Source organism: Mastigoproctus giganteus, chromosome 1, assembly GCF_048544385.1.
Source record: "Mastigoproctus giganteus isolate SK-2022 chromosome 1, ASM4854438v1, whole genome shotgun sequence".
Lineage (NCBI taxonomy): Eukaryota > Metazoa > Arthropoda > Arachnida > Uropygi > Thelyphonidae > Mastigoproctus > Mastigoproctus giganteus.
In genome coordinates this window covers 14,641,870-14,658,708 of record NC_143575.1, presented here as the reverse complement: position 1 = coordinate 14,658,708, position 16,839 = coordinate 14,641,870, and the positions used below count along the sequence as shown (strand labels likewise).

Sequence of the window (16,839 nt, the reverse complement as noted above, 5' to 3'; positions counted from 1 at the left end):
AATGAGCATTTAATGAAAGGAAAAAAAGAGAACTACAATGAGTCAATTACAAAATACACAAATATAAAACAAGTCTTTAGTTTTGTACAAAGTAAAACTTGCAAATTCGGGTACTAAGCTTATTCAGCGATGCACGAATAGTTTATTCTTCCTTATCACAGAATCCTTATTGTTTTTCTCAGTTGCAACACAGCCTACAAAAAGAACATGTGCCTATCTCAGGGTTAATACCTGTCGTTCTTAATATAAGTTTTTAATTGTATAAACTCATGCTTTTTAAATTCAAAAACACAGAAAAAGGAGTGCATCTCTTCTCATATAGGGATGTATTTTAGTTTTTCACCCATTTATTTTCAGTTTCATTTCACTTTCCTGTTTTTCAACCTTCATTATTGTAGCTTTGGAGTTAAGCTCTGTAAATACATCATGAATTTTCTGAATCTTTTTAGTTATAATGATTAAACTTATATAACGATGTGAATCAAATATAAACTGGTGAAATCTTATTACTAAACATCAATTACTTTTTATTATTTAATTAACCAAAAGGATGCCTCAAAAATAACTGAATTTTAAATGTTCACATAGATGTTATGTGAACATGGCAAAAAAAAAAAAAAAATGAAGAGAGAAGGTCATAATTGTTAAAAAAAAGGTATGGTTTTTAATTTCAGGAAAGGTAGCCATGAAAATCTAAGGCACTAGACAGCTTCTATATTAACTATTTCTTGAATGCTCTGGTTAAATTTCTGCAACACAATTAATGTGAAACAAAATAAAGCAACGCTCACCATGTCAAATTTAAAAAAGATTTATTAAAATGAATACACTTCAGCTACTTATACACTGAAATAACATAAAAATAATAAAATAAAACTTGAAAGAACAAAATATGCTAAACTTTCAACCACTCAAACAGCCTTCTTCAATCAAATACAGCTGGTATCCACTAAATTCTATACTATCCTGTTAATTCCATCATATGCCACTGTACCTGAACTCCATGTAGCTTCTTCCCCCCTCCTATAGGTGAACATAATTAGTAAAATTAATTTTTTGTTAATAAATTTCAAGATTGTTAGAATAACGTTATTTTAATTCACATTAATTGTATTACAGGAAATACAGCCAGGATAAGTTAACCAGGAAATTAAAGGAATGAATTTATACACTGCATGTCCACTTTATTTAGTACTACAAGCTAATGGTGTATTGGACCACCACTGGCTAGAATTACTACTCTGGAGTGACTTGGGCAGAGGATATCCTGAAAATACTCCTTTCCATTGAGCATCTATGGGATTGAGACTGGTCTGACTATGCAGATGTCTGAAATGTTCTTCATGTTCCTTAAGCCACTCTCACACTTGGTGTAGCAGATGATTGCACTGCCATTAGAGGTAATTTGGCAAAAGTGTCATGCAAACCTGATTTGCAACAATATTCAGTTGAGTTGATTTCAATCCTTCTAAAAAACTCAGTCTTGTCATATCTCGCAAAAAAGGATTCTTCTGCTCCTATACTTATCTTTGGTGCACTCCAATTTCTAGGCAAAATGATGTATCTCTTTTGGGGGTTACCCTGACTTCTAATCTCTCTTGGCACAAGCACATTACAAATATTGTTTCCTCTGCATCTAAAAAACTTGGTTTCTCTTTCACTCTCTGCGTTACTTTTCTTCCAAACAGCTGTTCACTCTGTACAAATCGCAAATCCGCCCTACCATGGAATATTGTTTCCACATCTGGGGCGGTGCTCCCAAGACCTCTCTCAAGGCTTCTAGATTCCATTCAGAAGAGGGCAGTTAGGTTAATTAATGACTCCTCTCTAACAGTCTCTCCACTCGCTGTCTCATAGATGTACTGTTTCTGCTGCATGCCTTTTCTACAGATACTTCCATGGGCACTGTTCTTCTGAATTGGCTTTATAATTCCCGCTCTCTCTCTTTCAAAACAGTCCAAACACATGCCACCACCAGCCAACATCCATTTACTGTCCAACTTCAAACTCACAGAACCAACTTTTCATCTTCCTCTTTTATTCATTCAATTGCCGTTTTCTGGAATAACCTTTCTTCACATGTATTTCCTGAAAATTAGTCTACAGAAGTTCAAGTCTAATGTCAACAAATATCTTCTTTCGTCTTCTCAACCTTCAACCTAAGCACAGTACTAAGTACTATAGGTTCTAATACCTCTTGTGTTTGGGGTTTTCATTAAAAAAAAAAAAAAAACACTCTGGTGTTCACAGTGCCCTCCAATGAGATTAGGGAACCAAGTATATGCCATGAAAACAAGCCATATACCATTACACCTTCTCCAGCAGCCTGTAATGTTGATACACCACAGGATGGTTCCAGTGCCATGTGGGGTTTACTTCTTATGTGCACCTTTCCACTGGTGCTTAAAAGAATAAATCAGAACTTGCTGAACTAGATGACTTGCATCCAGTCTTCATGAAATGGAGGACTTGATAAAAAAGCACTATAAAGTGCTATGTAAATGCTAGTCAAGAATAGCAATAAAAATATACAGATTAAAATGAGTTAAAATCACAAATATAAACTGAGAAGCTCTAGGAAGGGCACCTCTTTGTCAACTGATCTAGTGCATAAATGGGAGATTTGTTGCATGACAGAGGGCAAACCTGGACACGGTACTAAAAGAAAAGTTTGCCTTCATCACCTGAGTAGTGCACCAATTTGAAAGCTTCATTCATATTCAATTTTAACTTATTTTATCTGCTATGTTCCACGATTAACTCACTTTGCTCTGTGTATTTTAATTTCTATATTTTATCGCTTTTAGTATATTGCTTGTTATTCTCTACTTATTTTTAATTTATTTTTGGTTACTTATTTTAATAAAGTTCAGTCATTTGTGCCAAGTAATTTTATTATTGTTGTAATCCTCAACACAAAGCCTTTTTGTTTTAATAGTTCATTTTGCATTTATGTTGCAAAACACAATTCTACTATTGCTTCTGAATGGGACAAGGTGTAACTGTTACATTAAAGACATAATATTACCTTATTATAACACTTATAAAGCTAGCTCAGAAAGGGTAGAGACAAATATAAAGTTTGGGGAAGGAAATCCTTTGTGACTGTCGTAATTTTTCACTCGGGCCTACCTACTGTTAATACCACTGGGTAGAAATAGCAAAAATAAACTCAAAGATCTCAAAGTTACAAATGCAGAAAACATCACATTAATGCAAAGGACATATTGAATTGCAACGTGTTCTCCGCATTAATATGAAGAAATGTTCACAAGAAAAAAGTAATGTTCGAGAACATCAGCAAAGATAGCTCACACTGAAACTTTAAAAGCAAGAAAAAAATTTTGGGCCAAAACAGCCTTAATGCAAGGAGGGCTCACAAAAGTTCTGAAGGTCAAGACAGTGCATACAAAACATAAAACAGTAAACCAAAGTAGATCATTACATTATCAAATAAAACTACAACCAGTTGAGCTTTATCACATCAATTAATTACATTAAAAATTATATAAAAACAATTACAAGAAATTTTGGTAATATGATACAATGAAGTTTTGATTAAGACACTGTAATTATTACCATAAAAGCATGGAACCAAGCCTGTATATCAGGCATGGTTCTGTGCCAACTGTTTGCAATAATATGAACTTAACTAACATATTCACTGCCACAATATAAGTACGAGATCATGCTGTGATGTCATGGTGCACAACAGTCAAAGACTACCTCCCACAATGTGGTGCACTTGCTAATGGCATGCAGCCTCAGTTGATTGATTATAATGGTTCTAATACATATTGATGTAATACGTTTGCAAATAGAGTGTGAATGGCAGTTTTATATTATTATTTAAAGCATTAGCAACAATATATTTTCACTTGACCATTTATATTGGGTATTCTTCAGAGTATTTGTACATTATTGCCAATATGTATTAGCATTTCACTCTTCATTTTTGGCATATTTCTAAAGGTGTATGCAGTTTTTCCCTTTTCAATACAGCTTTCACAATGCTATGATTTCAAAGCACAAGTTGATGAGAGTGATGAATCCCTGATGAATGAAAAAAGTCATTAGAACAAAGTGCCAAAAGAGAAAGTGTTGGCTGCCATAGATTTTTCAGGAAAAAAAAAAAAACAAGTATTAGAACTTACAATAGCATTATTATGGGAATATCTGAGAGTAGTACCTTGTCTCCTCTGCTTTTAACCCCTCCCACCCAAACTTGGTTAAAAAAAATACCTCTTATCACATATACTGATGATCTTAAGATCTGGCCCATTTCATAAAACAATGATATTGACCTGCAGAAACATTAATAACAACAATTCAGTTAACTCAGCTCTTGCTGTAGAAGTGCATGTTCACAGGTCATGTGCATGACCATTTATGCAGGGCTGAGAGAATCAGTCTAACCTACAGGGAGCAGAACCATACTCCCTGTAAGTTGTTCTTTTAGGGACATGGTACACAGGTAAATTGCAATTAAGAACAATGAAAATCTAACCTCTTCAACTTCAATCTGCTCTTTAACTTTGTAAAGGTAGACTGCTGTCATTATTACGCCACCAGGTATAATAAGAACAAAAATCCTTATTATGCCTATATTAATAATACTACAACTAATAATAATACACCTATAATACTAACAATTCTCAAATGTTTCATGCTACCTCCTATACCATTTCATCTGTGACTTAATTAGCTGTCCTTATTACACCACGTGTAATAAATTTGGCAATTCAGTCATTGAAGGTCCTCATGGGTTGCACAATTGGCAGGATCGCCATCCTCCCAATACTTGGTAGAAAAAAACAGAGTTAGTTCCGTCAATGACAGGAGGAATTTTTATGGGCTTTTTTCACAATGTGGCTGAGTTAGTCAGTCTCAGGCGAGGATAGCACGATTTTATCTCCTGATAACTCAGGTTTTTTTGTCCAGCAAACAGAAAATCAAAGTCAGAACATACAATTTACAGACAATATACACGGAGCAATATGGCCTGATGCTGATGCTGCTAAAACGTTACTACAAGAAGAAGATTGAAGAGTGGAGGAAGTTGAAATAATAACGATAGCAATTCAATCACTGCAGAAGTGATACAGGAATTATCAAATGTATGAGAATTACCTGTATTCCTTTATGAATAGAAGACAGTTTATGCTGACTGAAGTGCTTAAATTTTCACTAATTGCCTACTCCCTCTGCCTGATATTGGCTTACTATAGCTTCACTTGTAGAGGACTAATAAAGTTTCTCCGGCTCTCAATAAGAATCAAACCTAACCCTCAATGAGCTGCAGACCATGATGTATCGTGCTGACTACACTTCCACAAAAAAAAAAAAAAAAAAAAAAAACAGGCATGTTATCAAAATCGTAAAGGATAGGAAAACAATAAATGACCAGTGCCGGGTAGTACTCCTTCACATGGCAAAGGGGTACGGGGTGTTCCATCAATGTTTTAATTTTTTTCTTGTACAAACAGGCCATGCAGAAATAGGGACTGCATGCACTCGAAAAATCATGTTCAAGTATGGAAACCACACCTAAAAAAAAGAAAATCTTGAAAAGGTCCAATGACACACCTAATAAGATCAGCAAAAAGGAACCACATGAGGCAAGACTTGAGTATATGGATTACAGATTGGTAACTGGGTACCTTAGAGAGGATCTTATTGAGGTTGATAAGACAATAGCCATAAATTCATTTTAATGGAAAAAGGGTTATAGGAAGTCCTCTTTTGGCCAGTAAGTTATTTATTACTGGAATAAATTGCCTCCTATAAAAGTTAAACTACAAATTCTGTGTCCCACACACCCACAAGATAATCAAATTTCTTTCCTGTGTGCTATTTAATAAACATAATGAACTAAAAACAATTGGCCCTATGATGCTTCAGGCCTCTATGCAATACTAGAGAGTTGGCAGTTGGTTGCCAAAATCAGTAGTCACACAAAAGTTGAAAGCCCCGGGGGCTCGCATCTGGCGAGTATGGGCTTGGCACACCCAGGGTCCTGAGCTGGATATCATCATTCTTCTCTCTCTCTCTCTCTCTCTCTCTCTCTCTCTCTCTCTCTCTCTCTCTCTCTCTCTCTCTCTCTCTCTCTCTCTCTCTCTCTCTCTCTCTCTCTGTGTTACTTTTTTTTTCCTGGTGCAGCATAAGCCTCAGGCTTCCTTGCATCATATGGATAATAATAATATGAGGTGTGGCAATAAAGATCCCAGACTGGTGCAATAAAAATAACACAAAGTGAAGGACCTCAAAAACAGTTTTATTTTTATTCAAAGTAATCACCACCTGATTGAATGCACTTATTACACAGTTTTAAAAAAATTACACAGTGTAATATTACTTATTACACAGTCAGCAAAGGCATCCAAAGAAATGATGTTCAAGTCAGCAATTGTTTTTCTTTATATCCTCGACATCTTGAGGATATAAAGTAATTTTCATCTTGGAGGAAGAAGTTCGATGGTGCCAGAGCAGAAGAGTAGGATGGATGGTTCATCTGTACAATTGCACGTTTCATCAGAAATGTCTCCACAACAAGTGTGGAATGGGCTGTGGACATTGTCATTCAACAAAACCCAGCTACCTTTATCATGAAATTGCAGCTTCACCTGAGAACTTTGCTTCAATAGTCTTTGACACACCTGTATATTAACTCTCCCGCCTTCAGGTATAAATTTCTTGTGAATCACGCCCTATTTGTCAAAAAACATAATCAGCACCATTTTAATCCTGAACTTCAATAAACTAAACTTTTTGGGTCTTGGTGATGATTTCGGAGTTCCTCAATCAGAGGAACTCCAAAATTTGTCTGCGGGTCATACTGAACCACCCAATGCTCATACCCCAGTGACGATATAGTAGAGGAAATAAGGATTGCCTTGACAAGTCCGGATGATCGTCACATAATAACATTCTTCATTGCTTTTGCTCATAAAATTTTGCACAGACATTCCTTTTCCTTAAACTTCACACAGAATTTGATAAATCATCTCCTTATTCATATCGAACTCATCAGTCACATTCTGAGGGCCAAATGACAATCTCGTGCCACAATTTCCTGAATCGATGCAACTCTGTTGTCATTTTGAGAGGTTGATGGATGCCCGTTTCTTGGGCCATTGTGAACATTTTCATGTCTGTCTTTGAACCACTTATACCATTCACATTGGTATGATTCAATGTTTCACCATCATAAACACAGTTTTTAATATTTCATACATTTCTGTTGCAGATTTTTGCAGTTTAAAGCAAAATTTACTCTACTGCAAAATCGTGCCACGGAACATTAATGCTAATAACGAAAGTGGCTGTTACTTGTAACAAGTCAGTCTACTGAACAGTCTTTGTACCACCATTTGTTGGAGGAAGTTTGAGTAACAATGTACCACTTCAGTTTATTTTCAAATTCATTGAACATTACTGCAACAGTCGTGGAACTTTATTGCCACATCTCTTGTTGTTTGTTTTTTTTTTCTCTCTTGTGCAGCAAAAGCACTAAGGCTTTCTTGCACCAGGTGGCTAATAATCAATAACTTGTGTTAATAAACTAAGTATATTTTTGACAAATCTTTACATAAATATTATTGCATATTTGCATTTTCAATTATTATTTCATATCTTTATCCAGAAATACATTCAATGTAATAAAACAGCAGTATTAGTATATGACATCTCTGAAATATTTAACAGATACAATAACACTATCAGTTCAGATTAAAACACATTTTTCAGTGTGACCAATGAGATAACAATACAAATATAAAACCATTGTTTTCATTCAATCTTAAATTAAAATCATAAAATAAGTGATGAATCTTTTCTATAAACAAGTTTGCTTAATAAACAGTAAAATATTTGATGTCAAAATTCTGAAAAGGTGATCATCAAGAAGGCACTCGATATTCCCAGTTTTTCTTTCCCTTCCTCCCCACTTTTGTTTGTTAGTGGTGATCTTATTTTCGCAAATATTGGTTTAATGGGAATGGGCTTGTTCTTTCTTTTTCAATATATTACTGTGTGAAACTTACCTTCACATTAGTTTCATAATTTCACAGCAACAGTATATCATCCTTCCTTACTGAATACAGAAATATGACCTTTTACATCTCCACTTTCCTAGAGAATCTTTAATGAGTTAAACCAAGAACTTGCTCTTTCCAATACTGTTTCAAGTACTTATATTCTATTATGAAATTGGGCTTTCATGTTTATAAGCTGGTGAGAATCAGTGTGGTGCAAGTCAAATTTATACTCTCTCATATTTTAGTACTGATCACAGAAAAATCAAGAAATACAATAAAATCTATTAGTAACTATCATTGTTGTAGAAAAAGGTTGAAATATCATACAGGATTACTAAAACCAAGAACATTGAAAAAAAAAAGTTTAAGTGGAAAAAATAGCTTGCACCATTGTCATGTTTAAAGTTCATAAAACATTAAATATGAGTGGTGCTAGTCATTTTTACTGATCAGAGAAAAAACATTCTTTCAGTGTTTTTACTTTTAATAATCTTTCTAAGATATAACAATGAGTGAAGAGATATCAGCATGTTCCTTGATTTTTCTGTGGTGAGGTCCTATCTTTTTCTAAAAAAGCGAACTTCATCATGGAAAAAATCAGGAAAACAATGAAATCTCTTAGTAACTATCATTATTATAGTAAAAGAATTGAAATATCATATAAGATTACAAGAGTTAAAAACATTTAAAAATGCAGTTTCTGAATTGCAAAAATAACTTGGCCCACTGTCGTATTTAAGGTTAATAAAAAAAATGAAGGAAGAAAATATAACACTATCTAAATTTTCACGTGAAGTAAGAACATAAGCAAACAAAATTACAAAATACTGAAACTTTAATGGTGAAAAATATTTTTTAATAAATAGAAAGGAAAACAAAACTAAATTCTGTATGATTACTTTTAAACCTATTCTTCATATAAGTCTAAAGGGTCCTCGTCTGCTGCTTTTCTCAGTTGGTGTAGCACTCAGGAAAAATAAGTGACAAACTCAATTACATTCTTATTCCCTCAGCTTTGTGACTGTTTTGGATATAATTTCTCATTTGTGATAAGTTATAACACTTTTTTAAATTCAAAAACCAGCCAAATTTTGCTTTTAAATTCAAATTTTGAAAATGCATTAAATTTTAAATGGTATCCTAACGAATTTTAAAAAGCCACTTTTATATATATCTGAATCCATTGCATCTTTTGATGCTCTTTGCTAAGGATGATGAGAGAGAGAGAGAGACTGATACTATCTTATCTGTTTTAGTACTTTGCTCATTGATGCCCACAAAAGTAAAACTACAGCTGATATAATATGAACATTACCAACCACAAGATAACACAAAAATATTCATATTAATAATTTAAATATGTAAAGTTGGTTTACTAAACCTTAAAGGTTTTAAAACTGCTGTATAAAAGTAAGTTCCTCAGGCAATCAGATAAACTCCCATTTTCACGATGTAAACATAACATGGAACTGACACCACTCTCCCTGAACATTTCAATTTTCATTCAATACGATAACGTGTTGCTCCCTGTATGCGGGTCCCAGCATTACTCATGGGACTATTGAATTCACCCGTAAAATAAAACGAAGCAAGAATAAGTAGGGGAGTGTAACATATATTTTTTTTACTTGATGACTTCCACCACTGTGATTCTCACCGACTCATTATATGACCATTAGTTATCTTTCTATCTTGTTTAGAAAATAGTGCACTTTAAACACTTACCTGTCCTTTATTAACAAATCCATGCTCTCTGGCCAAACGGTGTGCAACTGAATCTCCCCCTCTCACTCGCACAGCAAACTGATTAGTATACAACCTTTCTGTAGAAACTGTACTATTGGCTATTACTGTACTACTTAAGCATAGCAAAATTGTTAGAGTCGTGCTAATCACAAATAACTTTAAAAATGAACAAGAGCTGCCTAGTTGGCTTAGTGACATGGACAATAAAATAAAACAGGAACATTTACTACTTTCGCTTGAATCCATCGTAGCAAGCTTCAAGACTGTGCTCTACAGCTCGGTACGGAGGCTGGAGCCAACGTGACAAATCGTCAGCTGGAAGAACACACTACTCTTTGCTTTGCCCTTGGACTCGGTTATGCAAGCGCAGTTTACATACGCTTTCTTCTCATTGTGATTTTTTCGTTACTAGTACACAAGTAACTTGTTTTTCTTGAAAACTAAACTTGCCTAAGAAGCACCGGCGTCTAGTGAGCGCCAGTTTTCGGCTTATATATCCCTTCTTAGTATGTATAAACACGGATAAAGGTGTGTTACAAGAGTAACTAAAACTTCAGTGCCGTATGATTCATTTGTATGAAGTTAAATGTTGCAATTTTAACAACACTATTTACAATAACAAAACGTGCCTTCTAAACATATCAGTTAGAACTTCTCCAATTCATCTTATGCGCGGGCATAAATAAATAAAAACTCAACCGGCTATCTCACTTTACAATTTTTATGTGCGAACGACCACACTTACATGCCCAACTTACAGCTCAACACGCACCGAACACCCACGCCACTCAACGTCAAACCATAAGTATTTCACGAAAACTCATGAGCTAATCAGCTAGTTATCTATAAAGTACCCTCTGCCGGTGTAATTCGCAAAACTTCATATTTCGATAATTATAACCAATTATGATACCTTGAACATTGAATAATCATGTAGAAAAATAATAATACGGAAATACTGCACTTGAACTCCGATTTATGTATGTTAGATCAATGTACTAGTAACAAGATCAGCTATATGCGATTTGTTTCACGTCCATTTACGCAAATTACACGAACGTACTTCTTCATAAGAAAGAATTCTCGGGACAAAAGATTAAACATAACGAAATATTGCCTTACTGATTAGAAATTAAAAAAGATAAATAAATATATACAAGATTTTAAAATTACTGACTGAGTAAAATAAAACAAAACAGGGTATATACAATTAAAATATAAAATAAGACAACCAAATAAAAGCACTAAAACACACATGTACAGTATATAAAAAAATAATAAAACGAGAAGATTTCGAGGCGGCTGACCTCTTCTTCAATTTGATAAAACCAACGGCAGTGAACCACATATATATTTAAAGGAAAAGCCCAAGCATGCGCGAACAATCCATACCTGTGCATCGATGTAGCGGAGAAAAGGAAAGGAAAAAAGGGGCGGGATGTAGAGGGAGGAGGAGTAAGAGTAATAGAAGACGTTAATCGTCAGACTCTGATTGCAGTTGTAATGCCTAGTAGCTCTGATTGTAGTGTAAAACAGTGGCCTCCATAATAGGGTGAATGCGGGTCCCAGTATTACGATTAATGGTGAGACTGCCGTTGCTGTATGGAAGGCCTCTAACCATGGGAGACGGCGTATATCACAAGCATAATCCAGAATTTCAACGTTAGATCGGGGTTATAGAGGAAGTGCTACTCACTCCAGTAGTGCTCAACAATGGCTCAGGTGTCAAAATCAGTTTGTCGTATAGTTCCCTCATGATCAGAAATTCGATCAAGTAACCAACATTGAGATTCCCCAATATAACAGCACCCACAATCCGGACAAATAATACGATTAATCACCCTCGCACGATGTAGAATGGCGACAACCAATTTCACACTGGGTAACATCAATTGTAACTTCCTGCTGGAAGCTGCACACAACCAATATGGTAACTTTGCAGCACCCTGGCAAGTTGTACAGATACACCTGGATAGGGGGGAAAGCATGCAGTAGCAACTGGTGAATCAACCCGATCTCTGTGAACACTATTAACCTGAAATTGAAACTTGTTCAAAACATGATGTGGAAAACCACAATTAAATAACTCCGATCTGACTGGCATACTCTCGGCCTCCCTATCGATAATAGAAACTTAATGTGAGTGTACGCGGATGAACAACGCTCTAGCCATGCTGTGTAGCTGCCGGAGGGCATTACAATTTTTAAATTGGCCCTGGAACACAAGTTTTCTATAAACCGAAGTTACTAAACGACAACCATTGAGTCGAACTAAAACGTCCAGAAACGGCAGAGCATTGTTCACCTTCAGCTCCACACTCGATAGTACAGTAAGACAAAACGAATATTCAAGGCTCAACAAATATCATCAGCGGAAAGCAACGTCCTACTCCTCAATGTGTAATCCCTGCTGAACAAACATAATGGCAGAAAAGATGTGAATGGGAAGACCAAGGTTCTCGCACTTTGGAGACCACATCAAAGGAAACCATGACGTCACTCTGTATAATATTAAACTGTCTGCGCGGGTAACACAATGGTATCGTCACCGTCCTCCCCACACCGGGTGGAAAAGGCCCGGGTTCGAATCCCATCGAAGACGAGAGGAACTTTGGAGGGCTGTTTTCACTCTGTGGCTGAGTTAATCAGTCTCTGACGTAGATAGCAAGGTATTTCCCCCCAGGAATTGGAGTTTTTTCGTCCAGCAAACAGTCATATCGAACAGAGAACACACGCAATTTACAGACAAATAAATATATGGGTAGGTGTAATCATTTACGGGGGATCCTAATATCGTAATTTGTTTTTTTTTTTTTTTTTTTTTTTTATGTATAATATTAAACTCCCTAACAAACTCCAAAAAGGAGTAAAATCTATGGCAAAGATTTTAATATCACAGTAAAACCAAAATGGAATAACGGAGAACCAAAAAAAAAAAAATTACTTCAGCAACGAACGTGAAAATCTTTCTTCCATTTCAACAACAGTTAGGTTGTTCCATTCTTTTACTTTTTAAAGATAAATATGGATTATAAATAACTTTTTTTCAGTTATTATAAGCATTAGCACTGGTATTATTATTATTAGCATTGGTAAATGATGCAAGGAAGTGAGTTTATACTGCAACAGCCAAAAAAGTATCCACTTTATTTGGATCTCTTCTAATCATCTTTCTAATCCTTTAGATTTAGCAAACCGTCCACTTCTAAAAAACACTAGGTAGATGTTGGTTGGGTTCCAGGAGCATCGGCAATGAAGGCCATGTTGCTCCGTTATATTTCTATAAATTGCGTGTGTCCTAAGGTCGATTTTCTGTTTGTTTGTCGAAAAAACCGAGTATTCGGGAAAAAAAAAAAACCATGCTGCCCTTGCCTGAGACCGACTAATCATCCACGTTTTTGAAAAAGACCCATAAAATTCCCTCCCGTCATCGACGTGATTCGAACTAAAGTCTTTTCCACCCGGTGTGGGGAGAACGGTGATCCTACTAACTGTGCTACCCAAAAAGGCACTAAGAGGATATCTGGCTTCGAGACGCTGCACTTTACAGTCCCCAGCCTCTTTCTTAGTAGAAGAACCTTTTGTGCCCAAAACTAATCCTGTTTTTCTCCTCTGCATCCTCTCCATCGGAATTATGACCTGCCTAAAATGATGTTTCCAAATTTGTATACAATTTCAAGATTTGTCCTAACTATTGTTTCATGCAGGTCAACATGCATTCAACCATCACCCCTTTATCCCTTGGAACGTTTGGAACGTTTCAAGGGATAAAGGAACGTTTCTTGCCAAGGGATAAAGGGACCCTCCTTGGAACGTTTCTCTCTATCATTGACAGAACCACATGAGCAGCCCTAGCAGCTTGTCTGCACCACAGTGACCAGGTTTTCAGTGATAAAAATCGGGAAAAAACGAATTCTGAAGATGAAAAAATTGGGACAAAACTCACTTAGAAAAGGAAAAATTTAGATATTTCCAAGACATCTATAAAAACCAGAGTGATTTAATTTTTACTGTCCTGGCTTTTCTAGGGCATCCTAATATATTGCAATGCTAATTATTTCATAAAATAGTGCCTAAAAATAAGTTAAAACATTAATAAATTTATCAATGTGTTAAATGTAGGAACACAAAAATCCTAACTGAGGTTTAATTATTGTGCTATAGTTATTGAATTTTAATTATTGGAAGCCAAAAATCAAAATAAATTTTATATTATAAAAAAATCAGATAATCCAATTCAACTATTTTGCACAGAAGATATTCTGTTTTTTTTTTTTTTTTTAAATCGAAACAAGTCGATTTGTAATCGGTTACTACTTGCAGAATTGCTTTTAGTGTAGACTCTTCTGCTCAGTTTTGATCTTCTGTCCAGTTCGTGTTCAAATAAACTATTATTTTTTCATTGGCAAGAAATTGGGAGAAAAAAATATTGGCGGACCATCAGTCTTCTGAATATGGCAAAGGTTTGGATTCGAAAGCCGTGTTGACAGAAAGACATTTTATTAACTTATTTTACAATATGGCGAAGTTTGTACACACTGGGAAGATACAATCAACCGGATTCTGGATGAACTAATATATCAGGACAACACCAACTCTGACACTGACATCCACAGGAAGATAGCAGTACAAAATTCCAGCTTCCAACCAGACAATATGGAGGAACCATTCACAGAGGAAGAAGTCGATGCAGCAATTAAAAAAATCAAAAAAGGTAAAGCTCCTGGTCTGGATTTTATTGAAGGCGAGACTGTGCAACATCTCTGGGCCATAGCTCCAATGATACTTTTTCTGCTCTTCAACACCTGTCTGAATGAGGGTAACTTTCCATCATGTTGGAAGCACGCTAACCTGAGGCTCTTACCTAAGGATCCCACAGGTACCTCCAAGGCATATCGCCCGATTGCGCTGCTTCCCATTCTCGGCAAGGTTTTTGAGAGACTGCTGCTCTCCCGCTTCCAACCCCGATATGAAGCCAGTGGTTTGGCATCCTCGCTTCAATTTGGATTCAAACAAGGGTGCTCCACAATTGATGCTCTATCTAAAACCCTCAAAGTTGCAGAACAGTCGGATGCAACTTATGTACTGGCAATCTTCATTGACTTCAAAGGAGCTTTTGACACAGTGTGGTGGCCGGGCGTTTTTCAGAGGGTCAGAGTCTCTAACTGTACTTGGAATTTCTACCACTGCCTCAAAAGCTACTTCTCTAACCGCAAGGTCAGCATCAAAACAAAATATCACTGCATCACCCGACATCTAACCCGAGGCTGTCCCCAGGGCTCCATCCTGGGGCCAGCTGTCTGGAATATGATACTCGACGACTGGCTCCTGAGGGACTACCCACACACTACTCAGCTTTCTTATGCCGACGACATGGTTATTATCATTGAGGGCCCCACCCGCGCCACCATAGAAACCCAGGCTACGGTTGTTCTCTGCTCTGTCCGTATGGGCCACGGAATATAAACTCTCAGTCTCCACTGAGAAGAGCAAAACCCTCCTATTAAAAGGCAAACTGGACTTCTCCAGACCTCCTACCATACGTTTTAATGGCCGCCCACTGAAAAACTACCGATCGGTGAAGTACCTGGGAGTAATTTTGGAAGACAGGAGAACTTTCATTCCTCATATCCAAGCTATCAAAGAAAAGATAAAAAATTACATCACTATGTTAGCACGCTTTACCCGCAAGGACTGGGGTTTTAAAGAACCAACTCAACGCCTTTTATACTCAACAGTATTTATACCAATTGTCACATATGGAGCTGCAGTATGGTACCACCTTATGACCTTAGTGCATGTTCAACGTAAAATTCAGCAAATTCAACGACTTATGCTACTACAAATGACCCGCGCATGTAGAACGACATCAACTGCCGCCCTACAGCTACTAACAGGCCGCCTCCCTTTGGAACTCCACGTCGCTTTTATCGGACTTTCTCATGCCATCAAGAAGAATAAGGAAGCTGAATTCCTCACTATTCAAACCCGTACCGATACCGACATCAAAAAGGAACATAAACGTATGTGGCTACAATTCATAAACTTATGGCAAACCCGCTGGAATAACTCCACAACTGGTGCAACTACTAAACTTTTCCTTCCTGAGGTAACCTACATCAACAAGCAACGTTCCACTTGGTTCTTCCCTAACGTCTATGCTTCCTTCCTATTAACTGGCCACGGGTCCTTCAAGAGACGCCTTCTAGAGTTCGGCCTAGTCGAGGATGCCCTCTGTACCTGCGGAGAACCTGAAGACTGGGATCACGTGATGCACTCATGCAACGTATACTTAGAACTAAGAAACAAACTACTCCTAGACCTCCACACTACATCACTTCGGCCAGAAACCAAGTTATTGGAATCTAATGATGCCTTCCGCGCACTGACCAGTTATGCCAACGAGGTCTTTCGTCTTCGCTGGCATCACCTGCAACTCCCGAACACTACTCCTGGATAACCTCCTCTAGACAGCAACTGATACCCAGCACCGGAAACTTCCAGACATGAAACTGCAAATGGCGGACAGCCCTGTCGACCCCGCTCCGTGATTCTCCATTGTGACGATCCTGGATCTTTAATTTGAACTTTACCTATTCTCTTCTTCCTAACCACAATCTTTCTCCAGGACTCCCACAACTGCACCTAGCACTCTTCCTGCTCCGTTTCGCCTGGGAGGATGTCTACGCTCTGTCATCCTCGCTATCTTGTCTGTCTTCCACTTTCCTGTCTCTTCTCCGCTCTTTCCTTGGCCCTCCCCACTCTCGCTCCTGCAAGAGTGTGGACGGCCCGTCAGATGTCTTTTACTCCCTGGTCCGGCTCCTCGTGCCAGTGGACGGATGCTGGGAGGCTCCTTCCTGGTGATCGCGCCTCCCAGTAACGAAGAGGACAGTCAAACAACACAAACAACACACTACTCACACATAACCCACACTGACTGGCTTTGCTATGTTAACAGAGTATTTAACGCGGATTTGTGGGAAACCACGGGAACCGCATAACAAAAAACACTATGTCCACTAACTATGGCGAAGTTTGTCGGTCTCGGAAAGATATT

General features: G+C 37.1%; 1 protein-coding gene across 1 annotated transcript in view; it reads right to left on the bottom strand.

Annotated features, from left to right (window-relative positions):
- Fur2 (furin-like protease 2) overlaps positions 1–10,559 on the bottom strand; it is a 319,466-nt gene extending 308,907 nt beyond the window's left edge. The window contains exon 1 of the mRNA XM_090382727.1: positions 9,762–10,559. Within this exon, the coding sequence (XP_090238853.1) occupies positions 9,762–10,028 (267 nt within the window). The 5' untranslated portion in view covers positions 10,029–10,559. The remainder of the gene's footprint in view (positions 1–9,761) is intronic.
- Between the last annotated feature and the right edge of the window lie 6,280 nt (positions 10,560–16,839).